This window comes from Lolium perenne, chromosome 7 (genome assembly GCF_019359855.2).
Source record: "Lolium perenne isolate Kyuss_39 chromosome 7, Kyuss_2.0, whole genome shotgun sequence".
NCBI classification, from domain to species: Eukaryota; Viridiplantae; Streptophyta; class Magnoliopsida; order Poales; family Poaceae; genus Lolium; species Lolium perenne.
Window position 1 is genome coordinate 3,033,048 of NC_067250.2, and position 19,882 is coordinate 3,052,929.

Sequence of the window (19,882 nt, forward strand, 5' to 3'; positions counted from 1 at the left end):
CAGTGGAGCTAAGGAAGTACGTGTCGCCAAATGACTACTTTGGCGACAAGAGCAAAAGAAACATAGAAAGAAAAATAAAGAGGCATGCAACTAGACCTCCGGCCTTGATGAGCTAGGAGTCGACGCTGGTTTGATCCCGAGATAGGCCAAGATCTTCTTCGTGTTGGGCTTGGCTGCCTTAATCAGCGACCTCCATTTTGATTGCTCTATCTGCTCGGTGTCGCCAACTTTCGTCCAATCAACAGCCTGTTGACTGTCAGCAACCAAAGCAACAGTGCTTTCGACGGCAATTTTCATATTTTCTTGGCGCATCTTCAGTCCAAGGTCTTCTGATGAATTGAACATCTTGGCAAGGTTAAGGAAAGTCGAGGGCTCCTCTTTCTTCGGGAAGAAGTAGGGGAACAACGCCGACAATCCTGCATTAGCATTTGCCACGCCTTCACGAATTTCGGACCCATGCAGCTCCAGATAGGAAAGTGCGTCAAGGAGAGGGTCATCGACAGGATTCGCCAGATCAAAATCTTGGTTTGTTTGGTCTGTCAAGGAAACAAAGCGTTGGTCAAACAATAAGAAACAACGGCTCTCATAAAAATAGAAGAAATCAATAATATTACTGAAAGTGCGGCGACTTTGTGTTTTCAGACGCTTGAGAATCCCCTGTTCACGAGAAGCTTATGCAGCTTTGTGCTCGTTTAAGGCAGATGCAGTATCCTCAAGTTTTTTCTGCAGTTCCTCGACACTAGCAGCTTTTGCCTTGGCTTCATCAGCCTCGGCCTTGGCTTTGCTAGCAACAAGTTCGGCTTTCTTACGAGCCGCCTCACTTTGCTCAAGTTTTTGAGCAAGTGCGTCGGCACGTTTGTTGGCCTCTGCAAGTTTCTCTGTCGAGATATAAAAAAGAGAGAGAAGAAAGATCAAAAATCGCAACAAGCAACAGGAGCAAAAAGTCAAGGAAAAACGGCAAGTATAAAAGTTGTTACCTTCGGCTCTGCTAGCATACTCACGGTACCCAATAAATTGGGATCCGATGCGGAGAAGCTCTTTGATCATGGGCTGTTAAAGAAGAACACAGCAAGATAAACATAGGCATGAAAAAGAGAGTGAAGGCGCGAAGAAGCAAAATAGCGGAAATATAGATATCGACAAACTTACATCATCTAAGAGCAGAGTCGACGAGCTGCCCAATTGAAGGGCAGGTTCAAGATTTGTTTCAATCCTTGTCCTTTTTGGTGAAGGAGCAAGGGGGCTTGCTGGTGGAGTTGTGGTGACGACGTTTTGTTGAGGAGGCGAGGATTCTTCTCCTTCAACTAGCGTGTCTGAGGCAAGTACAGTATATGACGTGCTTGTCCGAGGAGCTACGTCAACAGTTGGTACTTCTTCCTCGTCATCACTGTTGATCAAAAAATCGGCAGCATAAAAAGCAAGACAAGATAAATATTTCGAGTACAAACATAGGAAGAAATAAAGACGACTTACGAGCTGACGAGGGATCCAAGATAAGGATCGTAAGCTGCCTTCTGATGTGAAGGATCAACTTCTTCGGCTTTGGAAGTGCCGGAATCTTCGACATCATTCCTTTTCCTTTTGCCTTTTGGGGAGACAGCGGGAGGAGGAGATTGTGCCGATAAAGTATCTTCGGAGTTACCCGCAGATTTTCGAGAATCCACGGGTTCGTTCACAAAAGATGGAGCTTCCTGATTGTCATCTGTGACAATGGCCCTTTCTTCGACTTCTCCATCCTCAGGAAGAGTAGGAAGGGAAGCCATAGTAGGATGGTTCTGCAAAAAAAATAGCGACAAAAGGAAAATTAGGGAGATATCAATACAATGAGATGCAGGGAAAGTTCGGAATAAGACAGAAACTCGAGAAGACAACATACCTCGGGGAGAGGATTGGCGGAGCTGTATGGTACCACGCGACAAGAGGAGGGAATAGGATCCTTCTTGGCCAGGCGAGAAACTCTTCGAATCAATTTTTCCAAGTCCTTTGCAGAAAGATCACTGGAGATTCTATTGGCGTCGTTTAAACCAGAATACGTCCAAAGGGGATTTTTGCGAGCCTGAAGAGGCTGCACTCTAATCCTAAGGAAGTAAGCAGTGATTTGAACACCGGATAGTTCTTTGCCTCGAGTATTTTGAAGCTGATGAATACGAGACATAAGAGCTTCTGTCGCCTTTCTTTCTTCTTCGGAAGCTTCAGCGTCCCAGGAACGGCGGCGCTGAATTCTGGCACTTCCGTCGAAAGGAATTATGTTGTGTTCCACAGAGTTGGCACTTTCTTCGTGAATATAGAGCCATCTTTTGCGCCATCCTTGAACAGAATCAGGAAATTTGACGTCGAAGTAATCGACATCAGTTCGGACACAGATAACAACGCCGCCTATGTTATAGGTGGTGTTGTGGGAGCCATTGCGGCGGAGGCGGAAAATGCGTTTCCACAGAGCCCAATTAGGAGGGATTCCGAGGAAGCATTCGCAAAGTGTGATAAAAATGGAAATGTGAAGGATGGAATTGGGGGTCAACTGGTGCAGTTGAATCCCGTAAACAAAAAGAAGGCCGCGGAGGAAATCGTGAATTGGGGCCGAAAGGCCGCGGATGAGGTGATCAACGAAACTAACCCGGTACTCCATTGGAGGGTTGGGGTAGCTTTCTTCGCTGGGAAAGCGGATGGCGTCTTCCTTCTTCATGAGGCCAAGCCTCTTCAGAGTGTTGACGTCCTGGTTGGAGATTTTAGATCTCTCCCACTCAAGATCTTCGGCGGCCATCTTGGATTACGGAGTGCTATGGCGAGTGAGTCGCGTGCGCGGTGGCATCAACGGCAATGGGCAAAGCAATGTTCGTGAGTGCGGAAGATCGTAGAGAGTTGGGCGCGGGGAAGCTTTTGCGAAGAGGAACAGATGTGCGGCGCAAGCGAGGGAGTAAACGGAGGTTGAAGAAAGGTTTATATAAGAATCGGGTGAAGCAATGCACCGTTGGATGAAGAAATCGTGTGGTGACAACAAATCTTCTAGATAAAAGGGTAAAAAGGTATTTTTACTGAGATAAGCGTTACCGTACGTGCGCCAGGAAAAGCGGAGGACGTGTGTCCCCCACTTGCACGACGTGTCAACGTGGTAGAAGCAATGGACCCACAGGGCAGAAAAATCAGGACTATTAAACAGAGATGAAGTAAATTTGATTAAGGGAAGCATGCTGATAAGAAAATAAAAGAAGATTGGCGACAGGAGGAGTTATTTGAATACTTCGGGAGCCTTTGATCAAATACAAGTTTTTGCCCAAATGCTCGGGGGCTACTTCGACAAAAAGTAAAATTTCGAGTATGGCAGTATAGAAATTGCGGGAGCCTACAACCAAGCACAAGTCCTTGGCTGTAGCCTCGGGGGCTACTCCCATCGGGAGCGCTGTTCGCGCACCCGAGAGATAAAAAGAAGATCATATTGGAACATAATGACAATATAGTGACAAGGTGGACTAAAATGTTGAGCCTACAACCAAGCACAAGTTCTTGGCTGTAGCCTCGGGGGCTACTCCCATCGGGAACGCTGTTCGCGTACCCGATGAAGTTCAAAAATAAAAGATAGAAAAGCAAGAGAGTATATTTCGAGTTATAATTAACTCTACATATACTCCCATCGGGAGAGCAATATAAGTCATATTTGACTCGATAAAATGTGCCATTCCAACAGCCGGAAAAGCACTCGACAATATATTCTCAGAACGCCAAAGTTGCGATCAATTTCTGAATGCCGCAAATTTGCGAAGGTAAGACCCCAGATCCGTTCTGCTGGGCGTGGCATCGCCAAAGACTGCGCTCTGCTACTTGTATCCGTATCAACAGATACGAAGAAAAATCCTAACGGACGCGTTAGGTACCCGATAAATTTGACTGGGACTCGACAGAATGGTAAGACCTTAAGCGGCACCTGTCGAAGTTTACACCAGTATCCCGAGATCATGTCCAGGGACGTGATCTTGAAGTAGGTTTTTGCGGATTGCCACTAGAGCAGTTAACTAGTACCTGATCCGTCAGATGAACTAGCCCCAACTACCAGTATCCCTGTACAATATAGAATTTTATGTGAAGAAATATAAAAAAGTTAAAGCTTTCGAGTAAAAATAAACAGTGGAGATTTTCCCTGACTCTACGATTCAAGCAAAATCTCGGGGGCTACTGACATAGGCATCCCAAATGGGCCTGCCGAAGATAGTACCCGGAGTTTACTGAAGGCCCACTACTCGAAGAATAAGAAGATTCTGGAGCCCAAGATATATTAAGGAAAGTTAAGAGTTGTAATAGGAAGTGTTATTTGTAATCAGCGGGATGAGTTAGAAACCATCCCGGACTCAGTAACTTGTATAGCACGAATCCCTCGGCTCCACCTCCTATATAAAGGGGGAGTCGAGGGACGAAGAGATAATCGAATCATGGTCTACAAACCCTAGTTTTCACAATCGTCGAGTACTTTTCGGCTGAAACCTTCGAGATCTACTTACCCTCTACTTCCAACTAAACCCTAGCCTACAATCCATAGGCATTGACAAGTTGATACCTTGTCAGTAACAGTTTATACCTCTTGAGTCGATGGCTATACATCGGCTGTTTTATTCTAAAGTCGATGTCTGTGCATCGGCTGTACTTTGCCTCCCGTTGCTTTGTATATTTTTTTTTATTGGCCGATTTCATGTATCAGCCCCCCCCCCATGTTTCACTGTCCATCATCCCACATCCTTGGGACATATTTCTTGAGATGCTGGCCATTGACAACCCCTGGGAACATACTTCATGGCCTCATATCTTACCCGTTTAGGTGCCCCCCGAGCCGAATCTTTCAAGTAATTGAAGGTGTCGGCTTTCTAGTAATCCGGTTCTAGGAACTGCACCTGAACATCGGCTCCACCTGCTAGCTCGATGTTGTGTTCTACTATGGCTACGTGACATGCTTGAGATGAGATCATTGCTTTTTATTTTTTGGGGCCGATCGCAGGGATCGGCCTTGCCACGTACGTCCGTCGATTTTAGTCTCGCTACTCTGTCAGGCCGGTGGATAAGACCAGCCTCACCCCGTTTTTTGAAGCTTCGATGCGCTCACAGCCGTCCAAACTGATTCCAGAGATCGGCTCTTGATCGTCTGCATCCCAAATATTCATGCCAGCTAGTGAGATCTCAATCGAGTCATCCGCATGAACGACCTCCACTTCATCTCCATCCCACTGTATCAGGCATTGGTGCATCGTGGATGGAATGCAGCAGTTGGCGTGAATCCAATCCCTCCCTAGCAGGACAGCGTAAGTGCTTTTGCTGTCGACGATGAAGAACAACGTAGGGATAGTTTTTCGGCCCACGGTTAGATCAACGTTCAGAACGCCTTGTGCTTCTGATGCTTGGCCGTTGAAATCGCTTAGTGTGACGTTGGTCTTGATCAGATCTTCGTTAGAGCGTCCCAAACGCCGTAGCATGGAGTATGGCATTATATTGACTACCGCTCCCGTGTCGACCAACATCTTGTTGACAGGCTGCCCATTGATATAACCTCTTAGGTACAGGGCCTTCAAGTGCCTGTAGCTCCTCTCTCGTGGTTTTTCAAAGATAACTGGCCGTGGACCGCAGTCAAACTGTGCCACTGGCACTTCTTCAGTTCTTGGAGCATGAAACTCCGACGGGAGTATGAACACCATGTTTGTATCAGCCGATGCCTTTGCATCGGCTTTTGTCTGCTTGGGGCGCCATTCTTTCTTCTGTGGCCGCGCCTCCGTCTCCAATGTTTGCTGAATTTTCACGGCTAGATCGGGCCGTGCTTTCCTCAATGTGTACAGGTACTGTGCCTCGGCTTCCTCCAAGTTACGTAGCCGCTGAACCCTACGCTTCTGGGAATGACTGAGTCCATCAGGGCACCACCTTGGCCGGTGGTATCTATCTTCTTCTTCATCCTCTGACTCCTCGAAGTCTTCCTCTCGAGATGGCTCAGTTCGTCGGCTCTGAGGTGGGAGAGGCCCTAGACGCTTGAACACTAAAACCTCACTTGCGCCCTTCTTCTGCTATCTACATTCTGGGCAGTTGTCGATTGTAGGCAATCGGCTCATTCCTGAGTCCCAGCAATGTTTGAAGAAAGGACAATCCCAGTGTCTGTCCACGTCTTCCTGCTCTCTTGACTTCTCCTTAGCGCAGTGCTCATATCTTTCGTCGTTTCTATCATACCGACGATATTTCCTGCTGTCACCATCAGACCGACGATATCTTTCATCATCCATGTCGTACCGCCGACGTCGGTCGTACTGCTGCTCATACTTATTCAGGAGATGCGCGGAGAGCGGTCGTTGGTACCGCACGTTTCTCACTTGTTCCTCAGTGAGGTACCGTCTGTCATCATATTGGGGCCGGTCGCGTGGATCGGCCTCCCTCTTATCCTTGCCGCGGGAGTGACCGCTTTCTTCTTTATCCTTGCCATGGCGTTCTACAGGCCCTGCCATGTTAACCTCGAACGAGAAACCTGGCTGACGCTTCGTGGAATGGTTGAGCTCCACCATGTTGACGCCAGGAAACGGTTGCATGTCCACTTTCATGGCAAACTGACCGAAGATTAATCGGCCTTGTTCTATCGCCATTTGAATCTGTTGACGCAACACTTTGCAGTCGTTGGTGACGTGGGTGAATGTGTGATGCCATTTGCAGTACGGTCTCCCGTTCAACTCTTGCACCGTAGGGATTTTATGGCCTTCGGGTAACTTCAGCTGTTTTTCCTTCAGCAGCAAATCGAAAATCTGCTCAGTTTTGCTTATATCAAAGTCAAACCCTTTTGCAGGCCCTGGTTGTTTCACCCATTTGCAGGACACGGGTACTGCCCCCCGAGCCCATTCAACCACGACAACTTCCTGATCTTCTGCAAAGTCTTCCACTTCTTCTGCCTCGACCAGGCCTATCGGGCGCTTGAACTTGTCTTGGTACAATTCTGGGTGGCGCTGCTCATACAATGTCAGTTTCTGGACCATGTGCGGCAGTGAATTTTAGTCCACTTGGAAAGCCAGATCTTTGATCGGCGCTGCGAGACCCACCACTGCCAGATCGACTGCTTCTTTCTCAGTTAAACGAACCGAATAACATCGGTTCTTGACAGTCTTGAAACGCTGAATGTATTCAGACACCGTCTCTCCCCGCCTTTGCCGCACCTGCGTCAGATCGGCAATGCCAGCTTCGGTAGCTTCTGAGTGATATTGTACATGAAACTGCTCTTCCAGTTGCTTCCATGTCCGGACTGAATCTGGTGGCAACGAGGTGTACCACCCAAAAGCTGGTCCTGTGAGAGACTGCGCGAAAAACCTTACTCAGAGCGTGGTCCGAGCATCAAATCATGCCCAGCTGTGCCAAGTATCGGCTCACATGCTCGATTGAGATGGACCCTTCTGATCCACTGAACTTTGTGAATTCAGGGAGCCGATATTTGGGCGGCATCGGAATCAGGTCATATTCGTTGGGATACGGCTTGGAATAGCCGATTGTTCTCCTCTTTGGCAGGATACCGAACTGATCTCTCAAGATTGTACTAATTTGATCCACGGTATGAGCTGCAGGGGTTGAGCTTTCATGACTCGTTCCGGTGGCATATTTAGCTAGCCACGCCTGTTTATCGGCGTCTGCTCCAGAACTCCCTCCTGCTCCAGCAATCCCTCCTGCTGTAATCTGGTTCGTGCGCGCCCAGTTATTGCAGTCCGACACGTATGTGCACACGTACCCATGTGGGATCTCTTTAGGCGGCTCATACAGGAATTGGTAATCGCCAGGATCACCTCCAACCTTGTAGACGACGTATGCGGGTGAACCCTGTGGCTCTGGAGCTGCAAGCGCGAATGGTAGTTGCGGTCTGGTGTGGAACGGTGCCTCTCCCTGGTGAGTTCCTAGGGCAGGTCCTGACGGAGAATACCGATGCTTCATGATTTCCTGAACCACACGAAGCGCAACACGCTCGAAAGCGTTCACCAGGCTCTCAGAATGACGATGTAGAGAATGAGCCACCATATAATTGGTTTCCTGGCGCAGGGCTCTGGTGCGCTCCTCCGAAGGAAGAGACAGATCTACTCCATCGAGCACGCCTTCGGGTGTGAATCCTTTGAACATGCCATGTGAACGGGTTTTTTCGAAAGAGCCGATGAGATCGGCTTCGAAGAGAGCCTTAAGCTCATCATACTTCTTCTTGTGCTCTTCAGGCAGATCTTCGTACTTGACTGGTTCGTCCGACATCTCAGCTGCAGATGTTGACGTGGTTGCTGCAGATTGTCCCACCGGGCGTGCCAGAATGTGTTGCCTGCCAAAACCCACCGGCGAGCAGCGACGAGCAACTCGAAGAGCCAGGAGGCTCCCAAGACTGCTGGTGGGCCCTGGTCCCTCGGGCGACGGCCCGCAGTGCTCTGGCACACGTCCTGACGGTCGCAAGGGCGTACCACCTGACCTATACCTGGTCAGGAAGGTGTTTGATCGCTTCGATTAGTTTCCTGAATGGTAGACACGTAAACATTAAATGAGTCTCGATCGGCTCTCAGGTTACCCTGCTCATCGGCTCAAAGAGCCGATTGACCCATGGTTCATATTAGATCTTGCAATAACATGGGTATTCTGCTTCATCAATATTAAGCTAAATCGACCTACGACAGTTTAGGGTATTCACCGTATAACCGGAGCATCCTACGCGTAGTTGAGCCTAGCAGATACGAAAGATGATGGAAAACTAACCCTAAAAGAGGCCTAAAAACCAACATGGAGTCGATTCCCGGAACATCCCTTCTAGGATCGGCAAACCATACCTAACGCACTACCGGATCGTTCAACCCGTTTGCAAGGCCTAACCATACGGATATCAAACTAATCCTTGAAGAACAAGGAGCAACTATAACAGATCAAATCTACTAAATAAAGACGAAGCAAGATGCCGCCCTTACACCTAAGATAGGTGTAAGGGCGGCTAGACATCGAGGGGCAGCATAGCTAAGCAAGCATATCAGAAGAACAACGATGCAAGCCCCAAAACATCTACGATAAGTAGTGTTACTCGCCATCAACAAGGCTTCGCATTTAGCAACACCGGATAACGAATAAACCTATCGCCTAGATCGCAAGATGCGATCTAGGCAGCATGATGCTTACCCGGAAGAAACCCTCGAAACAAGGGGTGGCGATGCGCCTAGATTGTGTTTGTTGTGAACGTGTTCGTCCTCCTTTCTCAATAACCCTAGATACATATTTATAGTCCGGGGACTTTCTAATTCGGGAATAAACCTAACCGTGTACGAGCTAAACTCTATCTCTTAATTCTAATCTACCATAATATACAGATACACGGGCAATCTAGCCCAAACTCTCGTACAAGGCCGATTTAGAGACACTTCATGCGCATATCTTCCAAGCCCATCTCAATCACGGCCCACCTCCTGCTTTGGCTAAATTCTAGGGATAACAATATATAATTTATATTTTGTTGACAAAATTAATGTTTAAACTTTATCTTAAACTTCGTGCACACCTGTTAAACCTATATGGAGGAAGTAGTATTTTAAATGGACGAGAAATAGCCACATACCATTATTTACTCTAGCCCATGATCATATGAAACAACCATGTCATATTTTTACATATTCAAATAGACAATATGAAATGTGATTTTTGAGAGTTGGAATCAACACAAAATAATTTATGGTTGATTTTTAATAAATATAGAATTTTGAAAAGGTACTGCCTTGTTATTTTTATTGCAAGTGATCTATCATGAATCAAGGGTTGAGACCAGTGGGGTTGGCTAGATCTTTTCATAAGCTTTCCAGAAATATTTAATTCATCAATTTTGGCTCAGTGGTTATTTTTCTATTTAATTTTGAACATGACATCAGTATTGAATTTAGACTAAATGAATTAATTTGAATTCAAATACGTGGGCTTGGCGGGAAAGCTAAACGGGTCAGGAGAGGAAAAACGGGCCGGGCCAGAGGGGCTGCCACGCGGGACGCGAGTGGCTTGATGATACGTCCCCGACGTATCCATAATTTCTGTCGTTCCATGCTTGTTTTATGACAATACTTACATGTTTTGCTTGCACTTTATGATGATTTCATGCATTTTCCGGAACTAACCTATTAACGAGATGCCACAGTGCCAGTTCCTGTTTTCTGCTGTTTTTGGTTCCAGAAAGGCTGTTCGGGCAATATTCTCGGAATTGGACGAAATCAACGCCAAACCTCCTATTTTTCCCGGAAGCATCCAGAACACCGAAGAAGAGTCGAAGAGGGGCCAGGGGGCCACCACACCACATGGCGGCGCGGGCCAGACCCTGGCCGCGCCGGCCTAGGGTGTGGCGTCCCCAGGTGCCCCCCTGCGCCGCCTCTTCGCCTATAAAATCCCTTTCGACCTAAAAACGCAGTACCAATTGACGAAACTCCAGAAAAGTTACTGTGGCGCCGCCGCCATCGCGAAACTCCAATTCGGGGGACAGAAGTCTCTGTCCCGGCACCCTGCCGGGACGGGGAAGTGCCCCCGGAAGCCATCTCCATCAACGCCACCGCCTCCGCCATGCTCCGTGAGTAGTTCCCCCATGGACTACGGGTTCTAGCAGTAGCTATGTCGGTATACTCTCCCCCATGTACTTCAATACAATGGTCTCATGAGCTGCCTTACATGATTGAGATTCATCTGATGTAATCGGTGTTGTGTTTGTTGGGATCCGATGGATGATACATTATGATTAGTCTATCTATAAAGTTTGTGAAGTTATTGTTGCTGCAATCTTGTTATTCTTAATGCTTGTCACTAGGGCCCGAGTGGCATGATCTTAGATTTGAGCTCTATACTTATTGCTTAGGTTGTATCTACAAGTTGTATGCACATGTCACTGTCCGGAACCAATGGCCCCGAAGTGACAGAAATCGGGACAACCGGAGGGGATGGTAGTGATGTGAGGATCACATGTTTTCACGGTGTGTTAATGCTTTGCTCCGGTACTCTATTAAAAGGAGTACCTTAATATCCAGTATAGTTTCCCTTGGTCCGGCTGCCACCGGCTGGTAGGACAAAAGATGTTGTGCAAGTTTCTCATTGCGAGCACGTACGACTATATATGGAAAACATGCCTACATGATTAATAAGCTTGATGTTCTATCTTAATGCTTTGATTCCTATCAATTGCCCAACTGTAATTTGTTCACCCAACACTTGTCACTTATTGGAGAGTTACCACTAGTGTAGATCGCTGGGAACCCCGGTCCATCTCTCATCATAATATACTTGTTCTATATGTCATTGGAAGTAGTATCAACTATCTTCTGGTGCCATTGCTCTCATATTGCTATTACTGCTGCTGTGTTACTGTTACTACTGCTCTCATATCACTGCTACTTTCACATCACCCCTGTTACTAGTGTTTTTCCAGGTGCAGCTGAATTGACAACTCAGTTGTTAAGGCTTATAAGTATTCTTTACCTCCCCTTGTGTCGAATCAATAAATTTGGGTTATACTACCCTCGAAGACTGCTGCGATCCCCTATACTTGTGGGTCATCAAGACTGTTTTCTGGCGCCGTTGCCGGGGAGGCATAGCTCTACTCATAAGTTCACCTGGGGAGTACACTCTACCTCTCTCTCTATTTTTAATTTGTTTTATTTTGCTTTGCTTAGTTTACTTTTGCCTAGTTTATTTGTGCTTAGTTTATTTCTGTCTAGTATTATTTTGCGTAGTTTACTTTTGCTTAGTTTATTTTTGTCTTGTTTTATTTGTCTCATATACCCAAAAATCCATAAAAATTTGAAAAACCAAAAAATTAAAAACTGCTGTCATGGGAGAACCAACAACCTACTTGGAGCTTATGGAATGTTATAATTGTTATAGAGAATCAAGAACTGGTAAAGTAATGAGTGCTATGATAGAAAAATTGAATACAATTGCTAGAATCTTGCTTAGACGCCATGATATAAACTGTTGCTCTCGACAGGATACTAAACATCTTAAATTTCAATGTGGCTTTAGTGAGGAATATTTTATTAAGAGCTATAATCGGAATTGCTATATTCATTATGGGTTCGAAGAGGTAGAACAATTTGTCTTATTTATGGGAGCCTCCGAGATAGAATCCTTCATGGTTGAGAATTATGAAACTTGTGCTATTTGTAAGGACCTTAAAGATTATGTCTCTACTATCCTTAATTCTTGCATAGAATGCTACAGAAGGAATCCTTATATCCTTGATTATAAAGAGAGACACATTAATGCACAAGAATGCACTCACAATTTGCAGGAACCGGTGGAAGAAGAAATTGATGAACCTGAAAGCTCATTGGATGAAAAAGAGGAGGAAATTGATGAACCTGAAAGCTCATTGGATGAAAAAGGAGAGGAGAGTGACGAACAAAAGGAGGAAGAATGGATTAGCTACCCATGCCAACCTTCTAATGAGAGTAACTCTTCATCTCTTACACTATTTGATTGTCCTCCATGCTTACCGAAAGAGGTTGAATGTTATGTTCTTGTGGATTCTCTTGAAATATTACCTATGAGTAAAACTTGTGAGAATAATTATGCTACTGTTATATATGATAATCCATGCTACTTTGATAAATCTTATGATAATGCTTTGTTTGTGCCTGATGTCGAAATGCATGGTACTAAAGAATTTTGCTTGGCAAATGTTTATGATAAAGCTCTAGATGATGGTCCTATGTTACTTGATAATATTAATTGTACTACTAATGAAAATGGGATTGGAGAGGATTTAATTTTATCTATGTGTCCCATATCTCTTGAGATTGATCATCTACCTTGTTATATTATTAATAAAAGTAAGTTTGAAAGTTTTAATTCCACTATTCTTGAACTTGATAAAAATTATGTGTTTGGAAATCATGGAAAGTATGCTGCATGTGATAGTTATATTGTTGAGTTTATTCATGAAGCTACTGAGAATTATTATGAGAGAGGAAAATATGGTTGTAGAAATTTGCATGGTACTAAAACACCTCTCTATGTGCTTAAAATTTTGAAGCTACACCTGTTTTATCTTCTTATGCTTGTCACTTTGTTCTTCATGAATTTATTTGTGTACAAGATTTCTTTTCATAGGAAGCATGTTCGACTTAAATGTGTTTTGAATTTGCTTTTTGATGCTCTCTTTTGCTTCAAATACTATTTCTTGCGAGTGCATCATTAAAACTGCTGAGCCCATCTTAACGGCTATAAAGAAAGCAACTTCTTGGGAGATAACCCATGTGTTATTTTGCTACAGTACTTTATTTTATATTTGTGTCTTGGAAGTTATTTACTACTGTAGCAACCTCTCCTTATCTTAGTTTTGTGTTTTGTTGTGCCAAGTGAAGCCTCTAATCGAAGGTTGATACTAGATTTGGATTTCTGCGCAGAAACAGATTTCTATCTGTCACGAATCTGGGTCTAATTCTCTGTAGGAAACTCAGAAAATTATTCCAATTTACGTGCGTGTTCCTCAGATATGTACGCAACTTTCATTAGTTTTGAGTTTTCTGATTTGAGCAACGGAAGTATTTATTTAAAATTCGTCTTTACTGGCTGTTCTGTTTTGGCAGATTCTGTCTCTGTTTTTTGCATTGTCTCTTGTGGACTTTAAGCGGGCTTTTCTAGACGTAGAGAGCTGTAGCTAATGTTTTATTGAGTTCTTGCAATGTGCCACTACAGGACCAAGGTGGATTCAATTTTTTGAGTACTAATCCCTCTAATGAAGTTTATGAGAAGTTTGTTGTGAAGGAAGTTTTCAAGGGTCAAGAGAGGAGGATGATATATGATCAAGAAGAGTGAAAAGTCTAAGCTTGGGGATGCCCCCGTGGTTCATCCCCGCATATTTTAAGAAGACTCAAGCGTCTAAGCTTGGGGATGCCCAAGGCATCCCCTTCTTCATCAACTTATCAGGTTCCTCCCCTGAAACTATATTTTTATTCGGTCACATCATATGTGCTTTACTTGGAGTGTATGTGTGCTTTTATTTTTGTTTGTGTTTGAATAAATTCGGATCCTAGCAATCCTTGTTTGGGAGAGAGACACGCTCCGCTTTTTCATATGAACACTTTTCTTCGTTTTACTTTTAATGTTCAATGATAAAAGTTGGAAGCTATAGCACTTATTATTATTTGGTTGGGAAAAGAAAATGCCTCATATGTCTTGGATAATTTGACACTTGGCAATTGTTTTGAGCTCTCAAGTAGATCATGATTAAGTTTTTGCATGTGGTTTAAACTTATTAGTGGAGAACTACCGTAAAGCTTGTTGAAATTGGTTTGCATAATTGATCTCTCTTAAGGTCTAGATATTTTCTGGTAAAAGTGTTTGAGCAACAAGGAAGACAGTGTAGAGTATTATAATGCTTGCGATATGTTCTTATGTAAGTTTTGCTGTACCGGTTCATACTTGTGTTTGCTTCAAACAACCTTGCTAGCCTAAGCCTTGTATCGAGAGGGAATACTTCTCATGCATCCAAAATCCTTGAGCCAACCACTATGCCAATTGTGTCCACCATACCTACCTACTATGTGGTATTTCCTGCCATTCCAAAGTAAATTGCTTGAGTGCTACCTTTAAACAATTCAAAATGCTTCTCAATTTGTGTTAATGTTTTATAGCTCATGAGGAAGTATGTGGTGTTTATCTTTCAATCTTGTTGGGCAACTTTCACCAATGGACTAGTGGCTTCATCCGCTTATCCAATAATTTTGCAAAAAGAGCTGGCAATGGGATTCCCAGTCCCAAATTAATTAAACTAAATAGACACTCCTCCATGGTATGAGATTGTTGGACGGCACCCGAAGGATTCGGTTAGCCATGGCTTGTGTAAGCAAAGGTTGGGAGGAGTGTCATCATAATAAAACTAAAATAAAAAGGCACTCCTTCATGGTATGAGATTGTTGGCGAGCACCCGAGGATTCTGTTAGCCATGGTTTGTGAAAGAAAGGTTGGAAGGAGTGCCACCCAAAAATAAAAATAAAATGGGAGCCGCTCTTTGAATGTTTGTCTGGCAAGGGGGTTAGAGTGCCCACTACCATTCGTTGACAACAACAAACACCTCTCAAAACTTTACTTTTTATGCTCTCTTTATGTTTTCAAAATCAAAGCTCTAGCACAAATATAGCAATCGATGCTTTTCCTCTATGAGGACCATTCTTTTACTTTTATGTTGAGTCAGTTTACCTACTTCCTTCCATCTTAGAAGCAAACACTTGTGTTAACTGTGCATTGATTCTTACATACTTGCATATTTGCATTCATCATATTACTTTGTGTTGACAATTATCCATGAGATATGCATGTTGAAAGTTGAAAGCAATCGCTGAAACTTATATCTTCCTTTGTGTTGCTTCGATGCCTTTACTTTGAATTTATTGCTTTATGAGTTAACTCTTGTGCAATCTTTTGATGCTTGTCTTGAAAGTACTCTCCATGAAAAGTTTTGCTATATGTTATCTACTTGTTAGCAACTATAGATCATTGCCTTGAGTCACTTCATTCATTTCATATGCTTTGTAATAGTATGATCAAGGTTATGTAAGTAGCATGTCACTACAGAAATTATTCTTTTTATCGTTTACCTGCTCGGGACGAGCAGGAACTAAGCTTGGGGATGCTGATACGTCCCCGACGTATCCATAATTTCTGTCGTTCCATGCTTGTTTTATGACAATACTTACATGTTTTGCTTGCACTTTATGATGATTTCATGCATTTTCCGGAACTAACCTATTAACGAGATGCCACAGTGCCAGTTCCTGTTTTCTGCTGTTTTTGGTTCCCGAAAGGCTGTTCGGGCAATATTCTCGGAATTGGACGAAATCAACGCCAAACCTCCTATTTTTCCCGGAAGCATCCAGAACACCGAAGAAGAGTCGGAGAGGGGCCAGGGGCCACCACACCACATGGCGGCGCGGGCCAGACCCTGGCCGCGCCGGCCTAGGGTGTGGCGCCCCCAGGTGCCCCCCTGCGCCGCCTCTTCGCCTATAAAATCCCTTTCGACCTAAAAACGCAGTACCAATTGACGAAACTCCAGAAAAGTTACTGTGGCGCCGCCGCCATCGCGAAACTCCAATTCGGGGGACAGAAGTCTCTGTCCCGGCACCCTGCCGGGACGGGGAAGTGCCCCCGGAAGCCATCTCCATCAATGCCACCGCCTCCGCCATGCTCCGTGAGTAGTTCCCCCATGGACTACGGGTTCTAGCAGTAGCTATGTCGGTATACTCTCCCCCATGTACTTCAATACAATGGTCTCATGAGCTGCCTTACATGATTGAGATTCATCTGATGTAATCGGTGTTGTGTTTGTTGGGATCCGATGGATGATACATTATGATTAGTCTATCTATAAAGTTTGTGAAGTTATTGTTGCTGCAATCTTGTTATTCTTAATGCTTGTCACTAGGGCCCGAGTGGCATGATCTTAGATTTGAGCTCTATACTTATTGCTTAGGTTGTATCTACAAGTTGTATGCACATGTCACTGTCCGGAACCAATGGCCCCGAAGTGACAGAAATCGGGACAACCGGAGGGGATGGTAGTGATGTGAGGATCACATGTTTTCACGGTGTGTTAATGCTTTGCTCCGGTACTCTATTAAAAGGAGTACCTTAATATCCAGTAGTTTCCCTTGAGGCCCGGCTGCCACCGGCTGGTAGGACAAAAGATGTTGTGCAAGTTTCTCATTGCGAGCACGTACGACTATATATGGAAAACATGCCTACATGATTAATAAGCTTGATGTTCTATCTTAATGCTTTGATTCCTATCAATTGCCCAACTGTAATTTGTTCACCCAACAGTTGTCACTTATTGGAGAGTTACCACTAGTGTAGATCGCTGGGAACCCCGGTCCATCTCTCATCATAATATACTTGTTCTATATGTCATTGGAAGTAGTATCAACTATCTTCTGGTGCCATTGCTCTCATATTGCTATTACTGCTGCTGTGTTACTGTTACTACTGCTCTCATATCACTGCTACTTTCACATCACCCCTGTTACTAGTGTTTTTCCAGGTGCAGCTGAATTGACAACTCAGTTGTTAAGGCTTATAAGTATTCTTTACCTCCCCTTGTGTCGAATCAATAAATTTGGGTTATACTACCCTCGAAGACTGCTGCGATCCCCTATACTTGTGGGTCATCACTTGACGGCGGGGTCCACTCGTCAGTGCCCCTTTACAACTACCGAAGGGGTACGTGATATAAGCCGTTGGATCAAAAGGAGATCAGACGGTTGTGGTGTCGTCCTCGTCGGAGACGAGCTCCGACGAGCACAAACCCTAGCCGGCAGCCATGAGGGTCCAGGGAGGGCCCTTACCGGGGTCCAAAGGGGTCGGCGAGGCGGGCAAACGGCAGAGGAAGCTCCGGCGAGTCGAAGGAGGGTCACGGCGGCTCCAGTGAGGCTCGGGAACTTCAGCTCGGTCTTCAGCGTCTCCGGCGGCCTCCGGTGGTGGAATTGGGGCAGCGTGGTAGCTAATTGGGAAGTGCGAGGGCTCTAGAAGCTTCACTGGAGAGAGGAGAGGAGGATGGAGTGCTTGGAAGAGGCTAGGAGTGGCTCTATTTATAGGGTCGACGAGGAGCAGAGCGGCACGGGAATGGCGGTGGCGTCGACGATTTTACAGAGGGGGAGGAGCATGGGCGAGGGAAGGGAGCTGCTCACAGTGTCACCGCGTTCGTCATGGTGGTCCTGGCGCAGTAGGGGGTGGACGGGAGCGTGTGGGCGCGTGATCGTGTCCGGCGGACAGTGGCGGCGATCGGCGATGACGACGACGGCTACAGGGCACGTGCGGGGAAATGGAGGTGTCTAAGAGGGAGCTGGGTCGTGGGTGAGTGCGTGGGAGAGAGGAGAGGGCGAGAGGGGGTCTGAGGCGACGGGGCTATGCCGCGCTCTGCCGTGCCCGTGAGCGTGGCCGTGCCGATCCTGGCACGCTCTGGGTGACATGGGCACGGTCTGGTCCGGACGGTGCACGTCTCCTCTTCGACCAGGGCGAGTACAGGCAGATGCAGTGGAGTGAGGCACGTCTAGTGGACAAGGTGAGGTGAGCCAGAGGTGAGGGGAGAGAGGGGTGATCATGGTGAGTGGAATGTGAGTGACATGGGCTTGTCCTTGTTGCTTATCTCATGTGATCATTGTTGCAATGACTTGGCTTGGTGCAGGGGATGCAAGAGAGAGCTGAGGATGACCTAGGCATGGATGGTTTAGTCTAAAAACCTCTGGATATTACAGTGTATGGAGTTGGCAGATTTGTGCACACAAGGTGCTCGACACAATGGCCACAAGAACTTTTATTTTGAATTTTGCCAAACTTTTTCTTGGGTGTGATTCAAATAATATTTGGCACCTAGTGATGGTGTTGGTTTGCAAAGTGGAGGTGGTTTGGTGAAAATCAAATTTGGTATGATCTTGTTTGTGTTTCAAAGTTGCTACTTTGCAGTCTTATAACAAGCAATTGAAAAAGAATTTGTATGGATGGTCAACACCACATGTGATCACCTTGATGTGCTCTTGGATGAGGAGCAAAGAGTTGAGAAAGTTTAGTTTAAAAATTGCTTAATACAGGGGCTCAAAGTAGGCATCAGGCTATTAATTTCAGAAATGACCATTATCATATGTGACTTGGTTTTGATTTTTCTTTTGATTTGTTTTGCATTTCTTTGATTCAAATGTTATTATTTTGAGCTTATTGATGTTCTCCAACTATCAACACAAGTTAAACATGGCCTAGGTTAAGATTTGCAAATGTGCCATAGGCTCATATATGAATTTCATTTTTTTTCTTTGACCAAAAGTCATTGTGTTGGGTTGATTGAGTGTTAAGTTGGGTTTAGTAATGGTTTCAAACCATTTTGGTAAAGTAAATAGGGCATAGACCCATATTTGCAAATATGGCCATTTGCCACATAAGACTTTCCTTTTATTTTAATTTCTTTTCTTTGTTCCTTTTTTATTTTGAGAAGGGGTAGGGTTTAGGGTTTAGAAATAGGTTCAACACTTCAAACAAACAATCATGGCAAAGACCACCACATACATGCATGAGTACTATGCATATCAAGTAATTCAATTAAAGTTTTTGTTGGCTCCAAAATTTGAAATAAGGGAAATTCATTTTCTTCTTTGTTTTAAAATTTGGGATGTTACAGTGAACAAAACGGTTCCTTCCAAACCATTTGACCTATCTCAACATTATCTTTACTATTATATTGAAGTTGGGGATGGTGTACACTTTGACATCAAACATTCGGAAGATCCTAGCCGCTCATCACCTCACAAATGCCCATCAAACAGATCAGCAGGCGCGCCAAAGTAGTATTATGTACCAATCAGATCACCACAAACAATGAAACAATCACATCCTTTACTTGTAGCAGGCACCAATCAAGTAAATAACGCCAATCAAGCAAATACCAATCAGATCCGTACCAAATAGATCCCCACTATAAGGGAAGTCAAGAGGAATTTGTAGCATCCACCAAACCAAGGAAACAATAGTTTAGGTAATTTAAAGAAAAGATGGAAATCAGTCCATCAAACAAGGTAATTTGAAAAAATATGACTTGCCACCACTGTCATTGTTCTTCTGTCCTGATGTACGTCTGATGAGATTCTGCATGATGTGATGACTGCCAATTTGTGCTGCTTCAAGTTGACATATAATTCTTACACCACGTCATTTGTGTCTAAGGTTGTGACTTGTGAGTAGTGACCCAGTACGGTATGAGTATTGTCGGTAGAACATTATGACCAAATATGTAGCAGCGTCAACAAGCCTCTCAGCTCCACCGCCATTCTCATCTTTTCAACTTTGACTATTTCATGTAAACTCTTTCTCATTATGAAAAGGAGGAGCATGCACGTTAGTAACTTCCTATATGCCTTTCCTCAGG

General features: G+C 44.7%; 1 protein-coding gene across 1 annotated transcript in view; it reads right to left on the minus strand.

Annotated features, from left to right (window-relative positions):
* The window catches only part of LOC139833138 (UDP-glycosyltransferase 91D2-like), a 32,936-nt gene extending 15,259 nt beyond the window's left edge, over positions 1–17,677 (minus strand). The window contains exon 1 of the mRNA XM_071823311.1: positions 17,658–17,677. Within this exon, the coding sequence (XP_071679412.1) occupies positions 17,658–17,677 (20 nt within the window). The remainder of the gene's footprint in view (positions 1–17,657) is intronic.
* Positions 17,678–19,882: the final 2,205 nt, after the last annotated feature.